Consider the following 18,851-nt stretch of genomic DNA (forward strand, 5'->3'; position numbering starts at 1 on the left):
CGGACTCAACTCTATCGTAGCACGATATTGTTCGTTTTGAGTCTCTACCACACCCTCATGGTTTTATTTCTGGGAACTCACATGAGAATTTATCAGTGGATCATCCATCATAGGATTGCTTTCACCCTCATGTTAGTGTTAGGTATAGATAAAAATATACCTATAAGGTTTACAAGATCCAGTCCTTGGGACCACGTTGGATGTTACAAAAACCATGTCGGATACAGAACTACAAAAACAGTTGTTTTTCAAACATAACCGCCGACTTCCTGCGCCAAAAATTGGTGCTTCTTCTTCCTCTTCACATTTCAGGAGAAAAAGCTCCCCAATTTTTAAATCCTCAGTCAAAAACTCCACTAAATTGCTAAATAACCATCCTTCCTGCTTCCTTGCGCTTCTGCTGGCGGGTTCATTTACGTAATTTTGGAAAAATCCAATGGCGGCTTCGGACTCTTTCAGCGTACGTATCGTCTCCGTCGACTACTACATGGCGCCGCCGATCCCAGGCCTCGATATCTCTTACAGTAGCTTCCAAGGTACGATTTTCCCAGCAGAAACGACGCCGTTTGCTTGGTTAAGCTCATAGCCTTTTTCATTCTGCTTTTCATTGAACTTGGACTTCAATTTCTTCAATTTTTGGAAAGTAGATTTCAATTTCACTGATTTTTGTCAACAATTTGTGCAAACAAACTGATAATTAAGGGTTTAATCTTCCAATTAGAGAAATTGGTTGTTCGTTGAAAATTGCAATTTTTGTGTGAATTTGTTGTTAATTGTGGTTCAATTCAATTATTTTTGAAGGTGGGAAGGTGAATGAGGTGCCAGTTATAAGAATATTCGGCGCCACGCCTGCTGGTCAGAAGACTTGCTTGCACATTCATAGAGTAAGATTGTTGCTTATTTCTTCATTTCTAAGTATAATTTTTTTGGTATTTCTTTCCCTGCTTTCGGGTACGCAAATTGAAGAGTTTGGATAGCTTTATTTATTGTCTTCGGATCATAAATTGCCACGTTAATTTTGCGTATTGGTTGACGGGATACATGTTTCTATATAGTTGTGCTGCTACTTTGCCTTTTTGGCGCTTATTTCTTCAGGCTAATTAATATCTTTTATAATGTGCAGGCATTACCGTACTTATATGTGCCATGCGCTGATATCCCGATTCAGCTGCACCAGAAAGGTACATAGTGTGTTTTGAACTAGGCCAGCACCGAAAAGTTGAATGCTTTACTGGGTTGGTGTTATTTTTAGACTTACTGTGTTCTGTTTACCTGCTGGAATTTTGTTTTGTAAAGCTCATTTTTTTGAGGAGAATATACATTTGTGTTCATTCTTGTCTGAAGTTTAGGGTTTGTTAAGTTTGACCTTCCTCTGTAGTTATGCTTTAGCACGTCATTTGAAGTCTGATTTGATACAGCAATATATTATTTTCCTCTTTGTTTGACCACACAGGTGATTTGTACACACATGATGTAGCTCTTGCTATAGAGAAAGCTTTGAAGGTATGCCTCATTGAATCAGATCAAATATACTATTATGTAGTGCATGTTATCTGGTTTACGGTTCCCTGCTTCACATGTCTGGTACTGAAATACAGTTTTAATGTGTTTGGTGTGAACACTTACAGCTCAAAGGTAATGCTGGTTCAAAGCGACAACATGTACATAGTTGCAGCCTTGTCCAGGCTAGGAAGCTTTATGGTTACCACTCATCGGAGGAGTTGTTTGTGAAGATATACCTGTATCCTAATCTTGTTTCTATGGATGTATATCCTTAGTGGTCTAGGAGTATACAATTGAACACCTTAACAAGAAACTAAGCTACTATCCCCATGACGTCTCTCGTGCTGCAAGTCTTCTTCTGGTACTATCCTCATGATGTCTCTTGTCTGTTTGAGATGTATTATTCTTACTATTGAGTTTTGACGGTTGATGTGTTAGAGATTTCTTCCCCATTCGTTGTGGTTATTGATTCTTTGATGTGAAGTTCTCTTTATGTGCTATCAATTCTAATTTTATAGTTTATAAAGTAGTAAACAATGCGGGTTTTTATTATCTTGGACATTTTTTAAGTGGAAGCATTTCATTGGAGGTTATGAGTTCTCAATGATGCTTCTGATTCTGTCTTTTTATTTGTTTTATATTTCCAAGTGTTAGACTTGTTCAAACTATTTCTTTTGTATCATGTGTACCTCTGTAAAATCTTTTGTCAACCAAAGATATTGATTCTTGTGGGCCTTAAAACTGATTCTTTGCAAGATTTCACTTTCTGTATGGAATTGAGCCTCTTACTTGTGATCATAACCCTTGCGCAAATTTCTCAATCAGATTTTCGTTGAGCTTTTATTGACCTTCTTTAGATTTAAATGAAATTTGATGATCATGGATCGTTATATGGGTTTATGTTTGTGAGTCACATTATTTTTTGGTCTTGATTTAGCTTGTATTATAAAGTGGACTGAGTGGATGCTTGATTTATCATTCTTATCATCGGTTTTCAGGGAAGCTCAGTTTTTGATAAATGCTTACAGCCTCATGAATCTCACATTCCCTTCATTCTTCAATTTATGGTATATAACTTCCTGCCTATTATTTTTTTTCTTTGATTGTCAGTTCATAAAATTGTACATGTTAGCATTTGGTTGCTAGAGGACTAAGTGCTTCCAAAGTTTAACTATGATGTATTTGTCTTTTTTAATATTTTTACACATCTGATTAGGTTGTTTTGAAAAGGTTCATATATGTAACCACACAAAATGTGCCACTGTCCTTACATCCTCACTTATAAATTCATATCCTTTTTGGTAGGTTGACTACAACTTGTATGGGATGGGTCATCTGCATGTATCAAAGATTAAATTCCGTCATCCAATACCAGATGTTTTCGTCCATAGAAGGTCTGTTTACAATGGACAGCCTAGTCAGGACATGGATAAAACGACTTGCATGTCTGCTGATTTGCAGGTCAACATTTTCTCTTCTCTGCATTTCATATGTTTGAATTGACATTGTTGGTATTTATGCTTTTGGCCAGGATTTGATGAGCATGATTGTAACTTTGAATAATGTTCTTGTATGACGTTTTGGATTTTCATATCAGGCAGATATACGTGGTCATCTTTCTTTGGGTTCACCTGTTTGGATATCTTCCACAATTCCAGTTGATTGGACATGGAATTCTCCTGGTGAATTTGAAGGTTCCTCACATCCAGACATTAACTGCATTAGACGTCAAAGTATTTGTGAACTTGAGGGCGATTCTACTGTAGATGGTTTGTTTTTATTCTCAGTAATGCCACAGAGATTGCATTATCTTTCTTCATCACTGTTCTTTAGCTGATCAAATCTTTACTACTTTATGGTTTCACAGAGATTCTTAATCAGCAGCTTAAGATGTATACTTCCCTCTCACAAACTTGTTCAGATGTGAAGATGGTTCAGTCACTTATACCAATTTTGGAGGTTGTCTTCGTCTCATTCATTTGCTATATTTAATTTATTGTTATGCGTCTTACTTGTTCCTTTCTTTTTTGGTCCTTAGGAGTGTGAAAGGACTGGAATACATGAGGCAGCAATACCACCTGATCCTGCCAAACCACTTCCTGAAGATGCTTTGAAAACTCTCTCAGTTGGTCTTGAATTTGACAAGAAGCTTATTAAAGTGCACGGTGAAGCTGAAAGTTCTCTGTGTCGAACTCAATTAAGGAAAGATGTAAGGTCTGTGGAGCAGATGGCATCTCGAAAAGATGAAGGAAACTTTGCTGGACCCCAAACTGATAATCTTATTGATGGAGAAACAATTGGATCTCTGCCAACACAAGATTCTACTAAAGATAGTGTTCCAAATTCCAAACTATCATTGAATAAGGAACTTCCATCATCACTAGTAATCCCGACGGTAAACATGAAGGTATAAAAATCCTGATTATGCATCTCTTTTATCGCTGATGCAGATTTTTCACTCTTGGGAAATTCTTATCTTGGCCCTGTGAATTTACAGGGGCTTGGCGAGTTTATTGCGTTTCCTTTTATGGAACTTATTACTGCAAGTTATTTGGAACCGTGTAACTCTTAACAACTAATGATTCAACCTGCATAGCTGTGATGTCTTTTGTATGTTGTTAGAGGTTAGATTCTTAGGTGGAGCCTTTACTTCTGATATATTTTGTGTCTTGGCAATGATAGGAATCATATGTTTTCTCTCAGGTTACAGATAGTGAAGCACTAGGTCTTCTTAGATGGCTTGCTACTTCTCAGGCCGCTGAAGATATAAACTCTGATGACGAACTTGTTTGTGAGACAATTCTTAGTCCCTTGTTGCCGGCAACAACCATTGACAATGTTCTAAACAAAGCTAATGTGGATTATGAGACTGAATCCCAAAAGGAGTGTCAGGACATACTTGATTCGGTTGGTGATATGATTGACTTTGAAAGATTTCAAGAAAGAGATTCTTACCCTTCAGATCAAAAGAATTCTTCAAAAAGTTCGTCTGAGTATGTGATTCACCAGGTGGATGGTTGTGGGGATGACGATTTCTCAACTCCTTGTGATGGATCAGTTGGAGGCTTTTCTGAAATAGAGGGGAAGAGTGAATTTAGGACCTCCAGCCATCAGGTGCAAGATGCTAGCTCCAGCTTCAATCATAAGCACAAAAGGAAAAAATTATGGGGCTCTTTACCTTTCTCTGAGACCTCAAAGGTGAAGACAGAAGGGGAACATGCCCGTTTACACATAGAAACAAAGGACCCTAGTGGTACAAGTTCTTCTGAAAATGAAGTGGGAAAACGTGCAGGCACTGGAACTTGTGACGCAAAAGACAGTAGTATGTTGGCAAGATGCTCTGTGAGGGACTTGATGAGGAGAAAGCGATCCTACCGAGTTGAGCCACCTGAAGGTAGTGGGAGGGAGGAAAACAAAGACACACTTCTCTGCGCAAAGCGTTTAGATTTTCGAGTGTCAGGTACTGATGAGCATGACAGGAAGCCTCACGAGTCATCTAACTTCAGGCTATCATTAGTTGACCAACAATCAGGAAGTTATAAGGCTTATAAATATGATGCTAAACCAACCAATCCTGGTTGTTCAATGTATGGTAAACTTCCACTGTGTTCTAGCAATGACAACATTTTACATGCAAGTACGTTAGATGGAAAATTGGATTCCAATGTGTTGATTGGTGAAGAAGTTGGTGCTTGTGCAATGGCTCAATTTCGGAACTCCTTGATTACAGGCCCTTCTCAAGTTCCTTCTGTGAACAAAAGAATGCAGACTTGGTCTGCTGAGCATGAAGTGGCTGATGGAGATCGTTATGTTGAAAGTGGCTTTGAAAGCTTATCTTCCAAGGGTGGAGTATATGAAATGTCTTTTGAGAATCCCATGGATGCAAATGCCACAACTGTCGGTGCTGTTCTAAACAATGAGAGGTCTGGTGTCCAAAAACTGGGTAGGGACTCTGTTTCATCTGGGCTCAGACACTCACCGTCCGAGGTCATCTATCCGGATGATGGGGACTTAATTGGAATGACATTCCACAAGAAGCCTCCTGTTCCAGACTGGAAGGACAGGGCATCTAAAGACACTTCATCTTTATACGATGGTATTACTAGCATTGGGTTAAGAAATATGTTTTTCAAAGAGTGGAAGTTGAAAACTTTTAAATATTGACCTATGATATTAGCATAAATGCCTTGTGCTTTGCATCCTTTAATATTGTTACCATTGATTCTATCTCTGACATTAAGTTGGTTCATTCATCATGCTTAGGTTTTAGGAATTATTCTGTTGATTTGGATGGGTTCTGATGTCATGCTGTAGTGCTTTGCTAGAAATTATTGCTGACCAGCCTATGTTTTCTATTCAAGGAAGAGCTACGGATGACTATTTCCCCTTCTTTGTGGGAGATTTCCCAGACGAGAAAGAAATTCAGAACAAGTGTGTTAGAAGTGAATCTAGCTCTCATGAAGAATCTGTTATGGGTGTCCCTACTCACTATCAAACTGATGGCTCTTACTTGTATTTGTTAACACCTGCAACTTCACCCCCTTCTGCCGAAAAGGTGAATAGATGGTTGTCAAGTGATGAAAAAGGTATTTGCTAGAATTTTGTAGATTGAGGCTATTACAATTAGCTCTAAATTTTTGTTATGGACTTCTAGGTGCTACTTCTGATAGCAATGTGCCACTATCAATGTGTGAATCTGAAAATGATAAATTATTTCTTTTCTTGAAAGATATTAGACCTTAGAAAGTACAAATGTTTTCTCATGTGTAAACATTTTCTACGATCTTCTAGGAGTCTGACTAGTTTACAGAGTTCTTTGCTTAATGATTGGGACTAAAGTTCACCTGGATGTGGTTCGTAGATGACGTTCCACCTATTCTGCCCCAAGGACCTCAAGAGAATCATGAAAATCATGAAGAAGAAAGGAACCATTTCTGCACTGACAGGATGGGAATAGCGCAAAGAGAAGGAGATGCTGTTAAAGTTCAAACAAACTCCGAATGTTCACAAGATAATTCTCAGATTTCTGGCCCAGATGGGAGATCAAAGCCCACTCCTCTTAGTCAAATTGGATTCAGGGACCCTGCAAGTGTTGGTGCAGGCCAACAGCTGACATTGTTAAGCATAGAGGTATATAAAGTAGTAGTCTCGTATTATAAAAACAGATAGCAGTACTAGTGTCTACTTTTATTTTTCTTGCTCTTTAGCATTTGCATTGATACAACTTGAATGCAACATTGGTGACAGGTTCAAGCAGAATCAAGAGGAGATCTTCGACCTGATCCTCGGTTTGATGCCATCAATTTTATCTCTCTTGCTATTCAGAATGATAGTGATCCTATTGTTGAAGTTCATGTGCTTTTGCACAGTAAAGCTGAAGGTTCTAAGAGGTAAAATCTTATATTTATACTGAGATTTAAATACTTATCTTTCTTCAGATCTTTCTTCTACAATGAGTATGATGGTGCATCATCCTGGTTGGGATATTTGTAATGGTTGTTTCATTTGGTAGTGACAATTTGGATGTTTTATATACAGTGGAATTTGTGGCCTTAAATTTTTCGGGCAATATGCTTAAATAACTGGAACATTATAAAACCTTTTGTAATATTTAAGAACAATGAAGATATACATATCAATACCATTAGGTAGTGTTGGCTGGCATTTTACAGTAGCTTATTGTGTGTTTCTTTTGCAGGAGTCTTGATGGAATTTCTCGCTGCAAGGTGTTGGTTTTTTATGAGGAGAAGTACTTATTCGATCATTTTATGAAAATTGTGTGCTCATTGGACCCAGATGTTTTGATGGGTTGGGATATACAAGGTGGTTCTCTTGGCTTTTTGGCAGAAAGGGCTTCATATCTTGGTATAGGTTTACTCAACAAGATATCTCGGGCACCGTCTGAATCCAAGGTGGAGGGTGAAGATTTAGAAGTTTTGGAGAAAGCAATACAAGATAAAATAATTCCTGAGGCGGTCATTGCCAATTCAGTTGTAAGAGAAGATCCACTAATTGAGGATGAATGGGGAAGAACTCATGCCAGCGGTGTCCATGTTTGTGGTAGAATTATCCTTAATGTATGGCGGCTGATCCGTGGTGAGGTCAAGCTCAATATGTACACAGTTGAGGCTGTTGCTCAAGCTGTGTTGAGGCGAAAAGTCCCGTATATTTCTAATAAAGTACTGGAAAAATGGTTTTCAAGTGGCCCTGGACAAGCCAGATATCGATGTATTGAATATGTAAATGAGAGAGCGAAGCTGAGCCTTGAAATAATGAATCAGTTAGACATGGTATGGTAACTTCTTGCTTTGGTAATTAATTTCTAGCTTGCTTCCTCTGTGTGCGCTTGTATGTGTGTTTCATATGTATGAGCATTGAGCGATGATATTAAGAGGTTGCTTTTTAGGTGCCCTTTATCCTTTTTTTCAAGCCTGCATTTCATTGGTTAGATTGGCCTATTCTTATATAACTTCTATGTCCTTTCTTTCCATTTGGGCATGATTAAAGTATTTCAATCGTCCCAATAGTTCTTCCATTTGGTCTTTTGAGATTAAACTTTTTATTTTTATGCTTATCTGATTAGTCTTCTAAATAAATGTGTATCTGATTAGCTTTATTGAGCTGATAATTTGTCAGAGTAATGTTTACTCTCTTTTATATTTTTCTATTCCACTGCCTTTTTTATTAAGTTCATCATGACTGCTTTTGCAGATAAATCGAACATCAGAACTTGCACGTGTCTTTGGCATTGACTTTTTTTCAGTTCTCTCTAGAGGTTCACAATACCGTGTTGAATCCATGTTTCTGAGACTAGCCCATGCACAAAACTATGTTGCCATATCCCCTGGGAGTAAACAGGTTCTTACAAGTTATCTTTTACTCTTTCATTTCTCTCCTAATGATGCCTGCTGGTGGATTGCATTTTTCTATTGTTGCATTGGATTCTTATGCAGCCGTGGATGATATATTAGACCATTTGATGACTCTGATGATTGATCTTATGTAGGTTGCTTCTCAACCAGCGATGGAGTGCATACCTCTTGTCATGGAACCAGAGTCTGGTTTTTATGCAGATCCAGTTGTCGTATTGGATTTTCAGTCTCTTTATCCGTCAATGATTATTGCATACAACCTTTGCTATTCTACATGCCTTGGAAAAGTTGTACCTTCAGAGGCAAATACACTTGGAGTCAGTTCGTTTTCACCAGATCCCCATGACCTTCATATTTTAAAAGATCAGATTCTGCTTACTCCAAATGGTGTCATGTATGTCCCCGAGAAGGTACTCTTTTCGTAGTTGTTTCTGTTTTACAGATTTAATGCAATCATATGGAGCATGCATTACAAGTTGATCATGCACTCAGAAGAGGGAGGAGAGAGTAACTTCCATTTCTTGCTGTGAATCATGTGATACAGGTTCGCAAAGGTGTACTACCCCGTTTGTTAGATGAAATATTGTCAACGAGAATAATGGTTAAACAAGCTATGAAAAAGCTGTCTTCTTCGCAGCAAGTTCTTCACAGGGTACGTTGCGTTCTAGAATATAAAGTTTGTGTGGTTCCTCTTAGTTCTCAACACTAGTTGTTTGATATATGGATATTGTCCCTTACAATGTATGCATATGCTTCAATTGTTAACTGATTCATACTCTTCTGAATTCCAACGTTTGATCTTTTGTGACCCATACCATGATAAACGAAAGAAGTTTTATTCAATCGCAAAGTTTCGAAGCTTAGATTTATATTCTGTTATTAATTTTGCCATCCTTCCTTGGAATGCATGTCTGGTGTGGATGTGGTTCAGTTGAAATGTGTTGTTGAATGGGAAGCGACAAATGTCTTTCGGTCGAACATGTTGTGGGTCCATAATTTATCAAGGGAGCCTTAAAAGATGATGCAAATTTACAACTTCATTAGTGCTTTTTGAAAGAGTTGATTCTCAAAGATACAATAAGTTGTGACATATTGGAAGTTACTTTTTCCATGGATTGTGCTCTTTTAAGTAATTTATCATTTTTACAAGGCATCACATTCTTTTCCAGATTTTTAATGCAAGACAGCTTGCTCTGAAGTTGATATCAAATGTAACGTATGGCTATACTGCTGCTGGGTTTAGTGGCCGCATGCCTTGTGCCGAGATTGCAGACAGTATTGTTCAATGTGGCCGTAGTACACTGGAAAAGGCTATTTCATTCATAAATGCACATGACAAGTGGAAGGCAAAAGTTATTTATGGCGACACAGACAGGTATCAGTCAATTTCTTATGATGAATTAGATGAAAATTATGATCAATTTTTCTTGATTATGCATCATGACACATCATGAGTTTAGTTTGGTGTGATTTGGTCTATTTGTGTGATTGCTTCTGGATCAATGGAGATTTTTGTACCAGTTCTTTCTCTTTTATTTGTGCTGAGATGGGAAAATTAACTGGCCTTATGTTTGTAGCATGTTTGTCCTCCTAAAAGGACGCACTATTGAAGATTCTTTTAAGATTGGACGCGAGATTGCATCTGAAATTAGTGCTAGGAATCCAAATCCAGTTGCTTTGAAGATGGAAAAAGTTTACAGCCCGTGCTTCCTCCTTACCAAGAAGCGTTATGTTGGTTACAGTTATGAAAGCCCTGAACAGATCGAACCTATTTTTGATGCTAAAGGTATTGAGACAGTTCGTAGGGATACATGTGCGGCTGTTGCCAAGACAATGGAGCAGTCTTTGAGACTTTTCTTTGAACATCAGGACATGTATGAGGTACAAGCACATGCGTCATGAATTCCTTTTCTTATTATATTTCAACTGGTTTGATAAGAATCAAGGCCAAAAAGGAAAAAGAACAAGATGCCTAATAAATTAGAAATACTCTGTGTGGTGAGACATCCATTGATTGCAAGTCAATCCATGCTCCCATGTTACTTCTTTAGTTTCATAGCTATCTTGTATTTGCCGGAGCATTTTACCGGAAATATTGTTTTGTTGACTTTATTTTCCATGGTTGGGTGATCACTGCTGTTTTTGTGCGTAGGTCAAAACATACTTACAGCGTCAGTGGAAGCGAATCATATCGGGAAGGGTGTCTCTTCAGGATTTTGTATTTGCAAAGGAAGTTCGCCTAGGCACCTATCGGGCAAGTTCTATTTCGTCACTTCCACCAGCTGCAGTTGTTGCCACAAAAGCTATGAAAACTGACCCGAGGGCAGAACCACGTTATGCAGAGCGAATACCTTACGTTGTGATCCACGGGGAGCCTGGGGCTCGTCTGGTTGACATGGTCGTGGATCCATTGAATCTCTTGGCTATTGATTCACCATACAGATTAAATGATCTTTATTACATCCATAAACAGATAATCCCAGCTTTGCAGCGAGTGTTTGGGCTTCTTGGGGCTGACTTGAACGAGTGGTTTTCAGATATGCCCCGGCCAGCCAGGGAAGCCTTTGGTAAACGCGCCTTTTATGCTTCCAATCCACACCGAACCAGAATTGATTATTACTATCTTTCGAGGCATTGTATCTTGTGCGGGGAGTTGGTCCAGGGATCAGCCCATCTATGCAATCAATGTTCTGAAAACAAAAGTTGTGCTGCTGTAGCTGTAATTGGAAGAACTTCGAAACTGGAGAGAGAGATGCAGCAGCTTGCTGCTGTAAGTTCTTTGATCAGTTTTTTTTTTTTTTTTTTTTTTTTTTTTAGTTTTTCGTTTACGACACATAACCTCTCCAATTTTTCATTCTTATAACCTTTGCTTTTGTATCCTTCAAATGGATTGTTACATTGTTTGACATATATTATTGAAATTCGCTTTTACGGATATCACTTCTCTTCTCATGCAGATCTGTCGACATTGTGGAGGAGGGGACTGGGTCATAGGAAGTGGCATTAAATGCACTTCTCTTGGATGCTCGGTGTTCTACGAGAGGCGTAAGGTTCAGAAAGAATTACAAGGGCTCGCTTCTGTTGCTGCAGAAACCGGTTTCTACCCGAAATGCATGGTGGAGTGGTTTTGAAGACTGCAAGAAAATCTATTTCTTCTACTCTTTGGCCGAAGGTTTCGTTGTTGTTGTATGGTCGTATCAGTTTTTTTTATTTTAGTTTTAGTGTATTTATGTGTTTAGCCATGATGTTGTAGAATATTAGTAGGGTCCAAATGTGTCAAGTAACATGTTTTTTAGTAAAATACTAATGGGCCCACAAAGACGGGATTAGCAATCCCATACTTGTCGCGGCTTCGTGCTATTTGACATTTGACGTGGCTTCATGCGATTTGAATCTAGACATGGCTTCGTGCCATTTGAAAGTTGACGAGGCTTCGTGCCATTTGAAGCGGCTTTGTGCCATTTGAGACCGGCTTTGTACCATTCGGTTGCGGGTGCAGGTCACGCATCTTCAGTGGCCTACGGCTTTATGCTCTGGTTCCGAATTGCAACGATGATGATGCTGATTCAGGGATTCCTTTTGTTGACGGAATTCCAGGAAATGACAAGCTTGCTGCTGCCGCTGCTTGTGACCAGTGACGCAGCGACAGGGGGAACTGGGGAGGTTGCTGCCTCTCCTGTTGCGAGGCTTGGTTTGAACCTTCCTTCAGTTGCCGAACTCCAAGGGCCTACGGCTTTATACTCTGGTTCGAAATCACCATGATGGATACCCCGTTGTTGATGTTGTTGTTGTTGTCGACAGAGAAGAAAGAGAGAGAACCGAGACGGTGGTGCTGATTCACGGGAGAAGCAAGGAAGCCTTCCTCTTGTTTTACTCCATTTTTGCCGAGAAAAGAGAGGGAAAGAGTCCCTGGAAGTTTGATGAGGAAGGAGGAGCTGCCGAGAAGCCAACAGGATCCGCTCCGGATCCTTTTGGCGAGGATTCTTAGCATCTGTAAATTAAATTCGTTCATTGTTAATTTTTATTAAATATTATTTTTATTTAATTTTAAATAAAAATATTTAAAATAATTTACAGTACAATAGTACAATGAACGAATATAATTCATGAATTTCTGAATAATAGAATACAATTTGAATTCGCTGAAATGAATTTGCGGAGCCCACCCTAGGCTCTTCTTATTTTGAAGAAGATGAATATAAAATGTTCACCTGCGAAGTTCTAAAGAAAAGAAAGAGTAAAATAACTTTTACTGCTTTTGCTCCCTTCTCCTCGTCCTCTTTTATTTTTTGTCAATTTCTGTGTGCTTTTGCCGTCAATCTCCTCTGTGCTTCCTCCCACTTTTATAGACTTGAGGGTGACAGTGGAAGAAAATCGGAATTAATATTTAAATTATTAACTTTTTAACGAAAATATCTTATCATTTGTATAATAATACATAATGTATCATGTATACATTTGAAAAATATCTCTACAAAGCATCTTTTCGTTTCTTCTCCCTCTGGCTCCTCCGCATTTCTTCTTTCCTCCCTCTTTTTTCTACAAAACGCAGGTGTAAAGCTCATCACAAATCCTTCAAAACAAGCTCATCCTCTTCACCCTCTTGCCGCCGTTAAGCAAAGGTAAGCTTTTCTTCCCCCCCTCTTTCTCTCTGTATCTCTCCTCCGGCTAGCAAAGGTATCCTTATACTGTGTTATTTTGCCGAGCAGGTAAAAGGAGAGCCAAATAGATCGTATACATCTGCTAAAATCTCTGATTCTCTCTGTAATGGAGACTTGTAGGGCAAGTAAGAGTAGTGAAACAGTTCCGAGAGTTTGTCTAGAGTTTAGGGTGGATAGGCTGAGTAGTCTTCCAGACGAAATTACTCATGGAATCCTCTCGTTGCTTCCATTTGGAGACCTCTCTCGCTTTGGGAGTTTATCCAAACGCTGCAGGGAGCTCCATTGGTCAGCTCCCAGTTTCAGATTAGATTTGTCTAAAGTTGATATATCAACTTGTGATAAGTGGTCCAGGTTCGCAAATTCTGTGGATAGGTTCTTAGACCATCGTGGGGAGAACAGAATCCTTCACTTAGGTATTAGATTCGACGTCCGCGAACATATTTTTGGAAATGAAACCCCATGCATTTGTGAGGGGGTAGGACGTCGGTTTGTTTCATGGATCGATAATGCTTTAAGGTGCAAGGTTGAAATACTTGACCTTGATATCAGTAGGATCCATCTAGCGAATGGGGTAGGTGATATCACCATTGAGAGCTCATCACTAAAATCATTTAGTATTTCGAGCAACAATTGGACAGTTCGTCGACTGACAAGCATCGGTCATAAGCTTGAAGATGTTCGCATAGATTGGCGTTCGGAGTGGTGTACAACAGTAAGCATATTTGCTTCAGATGTTGAGAATTTGGAGTGGGATGGGATTACTGTCAACCACCAGCTCGGGACCTTAGAAAGGGCCGAGCTTTCTTTGGCCGATGTCATACGTAGAGATCTGTCACCTGATGTGAAGGCAGTTGACTTCCTTACCAGCGTGCACCGGGTTAAAGCTTTAACTCTAAATCACAATACCATCAAGGTAAAGACACTACTCTTCTGCCAAAGTGTTATATGAAACATAATTTAGAGTGAGATGTTTAATTCTTCTTTTTAAATAAACTGCAGGCTTTGTTCAGGAAAGGAATACCACCCTTAGAGAACGTTTGTGATTTCTCTATGAAAATCGGAAACTTTAGTGGTGAATTGGTGTTGGCATTGGTCCCTATTCTTAGGGCAATGCCTAATTTAACTATCTTGGACGTGAAGTCTACAACGCCGCCCCGTTGCCTTCTAAATGAAGTAAGTAAAATGTTCGGTTTGACAATTATCATTAGTTTCTTGATATGTTTTTGGAACTTTGCAATTGATCTACCTGCTTCCTTCTCAGTGTTCAGGTCTTACTATGGAATATTGGAGGTCAAGCAAGCTTCCTTTCCTCTCTCAGCTTAAGGAGGTAACCGTAGCCCTTAATCGACACTTCTACGGGAGCAACCAAATCGAGTTCATAAGGTTTATCCTTGAGGATGCTCAAAGCCTGAGGAAAATGGTGATTATTCATCCATTAGGCCTTGGGAAGGGGCATCTGAGGAAGTTGAATGAAAGCGGGAAGACTTCCAATGCTTGCATAGTCTATCGCAGGTTCAAGTAATCACCAGCTTCCCTACCAAACGCTCAGATATGTTTTCCTGGATTTCGACGTAAGCAGTCTAGTGCAGATTCACAAGCCCCACCTGTTCAGCCTCCACGTTGAGAGGGTCTTGAGGGCTTTTGGGGATATGGTTTTGACAAAGGCGAAGTGGGGTTGGGAGAGATTCGGGATTTCCAAGTTGAAGATCCAAGAAAAGAGCAAAGTGCAGATTGGGGCTAAGTTGAAGATTCAAGAAAAGAGTGAAGTGCAGATAAGAATGATTCTGAAAAGAAATCAAGACACTCAAGAGGGGGGAAAAGTAAGATTTCCAAGGAAGATGATGTTGGCATTCGGGAGGCGTCCTCAACTTCAGAGTCTTCTCAAACTTTTATGAATAGAAGTCCTAAAGAAGCAAGAGAGGAATTCCATGGTGAGAAGACTGATAAATCAAATGAGCCAATGCTGAGATCCTCTCGTATACCTTCGGGGGCAAAAAAACTTAATCGCTCCATTACTTGGGCTGACGAGAAGGTGGAACATAGAATGAATGGTTATGATACATTTGGCGGTATCCACAAACCTTTTCGTAAACCTTCAGCGGAAAATGAAGTCGGTTGCTCTGTTACTGGGTCTGATGAGAAGATTGATAGCACCAAGAGTAAAAATGTTTGCGAGGTTAGAGAAGTGCAAGGTGCCAAAGAGGGTTCTGGTCTATTAGAAAATTTGTAATGGCAAGATGATGAACGTTTGGAATCTGCAGAATTCTTGGCCATGGAATTGAGGCAGGCAGCAGAAGCTGTTGCATCTGGAGAATCTGATGTCAATGGTGCTGGTATGTCATTGTTTGGTTTAAATGTATTTAGTAGGTACTATGATGCGTGATAAACCAGGACTGGAAAATATATCTTTTCAACTATTTAGTTCATAGGGGCTACTTTCCCTGTGTTGATCTTACATGCATTTTATTTACTTATATTCGGTTTCGAAGAAAACCATAGCTATCCTTGCACGTTCTGGTTAATGTCAATTCAATTGTAAAAAATAGAACCTAGAAAGTGATTACATTATGAATTTACTTCTCCAAACAGAAAAATGTGCCTTATTCTCATAAAAAGCATAAAGATCGTTCACGTTTTAGTTGAGGGTAGATGCAAGCTGACAAGGTAGAGCACTGAAAGTTGCCGAGTAATCTCGCTAGAAAGAATTACTAACAAGATGTGACATGCATCCCTTGGTAGCAGCAAGTTTCAGGAAAAGAACATGCCCATAACTGTAGGAATGAAAATATGACTTTGCATGTAAAATCTCTGAGGTCTGTGTCAAAACATGATCCATGATCAACATATGGCATGCTGTCGAAAATATTATACAAACTAAGTGAGTCTTCCTTGATGCGCAAACACATAGGATTACCGTATGGAGTCCAATCAATCCATCTCAGGACAGACCAACGGATTCAAATGCCAGCTATAATCGCTAACAACGTAATATGACTTGGGGCAGCAAACCATCAGAGGACCGGTTGTTTTCCAGGAGCCGAAGGCAGATACCAAGAGCTTGAACAATTAAGAATACAATGCCCAACCGCTATTTAAAACAGAAGATAATAAGAATTCAATGACAAAATGGAAACGAAAGCTGAGTTAATGGATGCAGTGAAGTGTCTTTCTTGTAACATGGTCAGAAATATCTCTCAGTGCCCATAAATGGTATGGCATTACCAAATCCAGTAGAAACGTTCAAAAGACAAACTTTTTTGAGCAATCACATAGACCAACACCCACTGACACATTAGTAAGTAGTAGTAAGTACTCAAGGAGAAATTTGATGAGATGATTATATATAAGATTATAAAACCCTACTTTTTTCACTGATTTGTCTGAAACTATAACCGTTGCATATTGATTTCGCTGGTATATTAAAAAGCTTGGCTTGCACATGACATTTCACATTTTCCTTATTGCCCCCCTTAATTCAATCTATGTTAAAGGATAAATCCAGCTATAGCATATACTATGAATTACTGCCTCAGCATAAGATGTAAAACTCGTCCGTATGATTAATACAGTCTGCAGGGTCTTAGGTTGAACACTTTCATCAGCCATTTCGGCTTGCTGTCAGAAAAAGCAAAAATAATAACTTTAAGACGGTACTGGGATTAGCATAATGAGCAAGAAAAATACTCTTAACATGAACTTACCTCCTTCGGCGTAGAAAGAATCTCGTTCAGTGCTGGCGGAGCAACAGCGTCATGAGATATTAGCTTTTGTAAGCGCGAAAGTCCGATAACACTCAGCTTCACAGTTTTAACTTCACAAGCCATCAAAAAGATTCTCAGTATGTCCTCATACTACACGCTGGATTGCCGTCAAGCGAATTCTTTGTTATTTGAAATCCACACCTGATCATGGTCTTGTCTATAAACCTGGACCTCTAACTCTTTCTGCATTTGCCGACTCTGATTACGCTGGAGATTCAGATGACCGCATATCAACTGGAGGCTATTGCATATTTCTTGGTTCTAACCTTGATTCCTGGAGTTCCAAGAAACAAAGAGGTGTTTCTCGTTCAAGCACAAAGTCCGAGTATCGCCAGCTTGCTATTACTGCCGCCACAATTTCATGGTTTCGCCAGTTATTCAATGACCTTCATCTACGGCTTTCTCCACCAAAGCTCTGGTGTGACAACATTTCTGCAATTTCCATGGCCTCCAATCCAGTTTTCCATGCCCGGAAATGCCACGTTGAAGTGGACTACCATTATATCCGCAAGAAGGTGACTCGCCGTGAACTTCAGGTGGGCTAGGCCGCTACCCAAGATCAGGTTGCAGACTTCTTGACAAAAGGGTTGTCTACTTATCGGTTTGATTATGGGAAAATTAGAATCCCTGCACTTTTCTAATACTCTTTAGATTAAACATTGGTTCTATTTTGAAATTTGATTAGGACGCCTAAACAATAGTCATATCAATATTTTTATATTTATTTAAATTACATGTAATTATTGTGTTTTTTTAATCTAAAATGTTAATTATTAAATTCCATATATATCCTTTTAGGTTGATATATTTTTGTACATGGCCTCTTTTTTAGGAAGCTAGTTTCTTCTCCCACGTTTGAGCCATATGGTTTCTTCTCCCACGTTAGAATTCTGTGATTCTCATTTTTGAATTTTGAATGGACTTATCCATTTCAATTAGTGATTGTTTTTACTATTTTATATTGATATCATGTGATATAATTAGACGTATTCTCTATTTTCGAAAGCTTGAGGCTAGTACATTGAGATAATATATTTAAACGTACTAAATACGTACCAAGAAGATATATGAAGTAATGTACCAAATTTGTTTTTTAAATAAGTATAAACATACCAAAATAATATATAAATTTACCAAATACATACAAAAAAGAAATATGAATGTACCAAATACGTACCAAGAAGATATATAAAGTAACGTGACAAATATGTACTAAGGAAAAATATATGTTTAATCAAGAGGAAATACATGTACCAAATATGTTTTTTTTTTAATAAATATAAACGTACTAAATACATACAAAGAAGAAAACAAACATACCAAATATGTACCAAGATGATATATTAAGTAACGTATCAAATATGTACCAAGAAGAAATTTACATTTCATGTGTAATTTGAAAGACTTTTTATTAAAATTGAATACTACAATATTTATCTACAAGATTTTAGGAGTTTTGAGATATTATCTAAGAAAATTAAAAGGTATATTAAACATAATGGCAAGTTGCATTCATGGGTATTTGTCACATCCCGGCCCTGGATGGGCCACTTCCCGGGCCCGCTCCACCACCGTAGCACGATATTGTCCGCTTTGGGCCCCTAGCACACCCTCACGGTTTTGTTTCTGAGAACTCACACGAGAACTTCCCGATGGGTCACCCATCGGGGGAGTGCTCTCATGCGCTACTCGCTTAACTTCGGAGTTTCTATGGAACCCGAAGCCAGTGAGCTCCCAAAAGGCCTCGTGCTAGGTAAGGATGGGAATATACATTTAAGGATCACTCTCCTAGGCGATGTGGGATGTCACAATCCACCCCCCTCAGGGGCCTGACGTCCTCGTCGGCACACCACGACCAGGGTTAGGCTCTGATACCAAATTGTCACATCCCCGCCCGGGATGGGCCACTTCCCAGGCCCGCTCCACCACCCTAGTACGATATTGTCCGCTTTGGGCCCCCAGCACACCCTCACGGTTTTGTTTCTGAGAACTCACACGAGAACTTCCCGATGGGTCACCCATCCTGGGAGTGCTCTCGTGCGCTACTCGCTTAA

The 18,851-nt window shown here is 39.1% G+C and overlaps 2 protein-coding genes across 2 annotated transcripts; both read left to right on the forward strand.

Moving 5' to 3' along the window:
- The first annotated feature begins 229 nt into the window (after positions 1 to 229).
- Positions 230 to 11,801, forward strand: LOC103967965 (DNA polymerase zeta catalytic subunit). Its single transcript, XM_048568467.1, has 23 exons — positions 230 to 536; positions 802 to 884; positions 1,124 to 1,181; positions 1,454 to 1,503; positions 1,629 to 1,741; positions 1,822 to 1,864; positions 2,502 to 2,570; positions 2,809 to 2,964; positions 3,101 to 3,272; positions 3,371 to 3,462; positions 3,542 to 3,910; positions 4,207 to 5,599; positions 5,865 to 6,089; positions 6,365 to 6,633; positions 6,751 to 6,893; positions 7,202 to 7,793; positions 8,215 to 8,361; positions 8,510 to 8,785; positions 8,920 to 9,027; positions 9,545 to 9,750; positions 9,953 to 10,256; positions 10,528 to 11,145; positions 11,333 to 11,801. The coding sequence occupies exons 1-23, from the start codon at positions 437 to 439 to the stop codon at positions 11,504 to 11,506; spliced, it is 5,760 nt and encodes a 1,919-aa protein (XP_048424424.1). The 5' UTR covers positions 230 to 436; the 3' UTR covers positions 11,507 to 11,801.
- A 964-nt stretch (positions 11,802 to 12,765) lies between these two features.
- On the forward strand, positions 12,766 to 15,608 carry LOC125470055. Its single transcript, XM_048568473.1, has 4 exons — positions 12,766 to 12,997; positions 13,085 to 13,949; positions 14,036 to 14,209; positions 14,298 to 15,608. Exons 2-4 carry the CDS (start codon positions 13,143 to 13,145, stop codon positions 14,556 to 14,558), a joined length of 1,242 nt encoding a protein of 413 aa, XP_048424430.1. The 5' UTR covers positions 12,766 to 12,997; positions 13,085 to 13,142; the 3' UTR covers positions 14,559 to 15,608.
- Positions 15,609 to 18,851: the final 3,243 nt, after the last annotated feature.

This window comes from the organism of the source record quoted next, unplaced genomic scaffold (genome assembly GCF_019419815.1).
Source record: "Pyrus x bretschneideri cultivar Hongxiangsu unplaced genomic scaffold, Pyrus_bretschneideri_v1 Contig48, whole genome shotgun sequence".
NCBI lineage: Eukaryota > Viridiplantae > Streptophyta > Magnoliopsida > Rosales > Rosaceae > Pyrus > Pyrus x bretschneideri.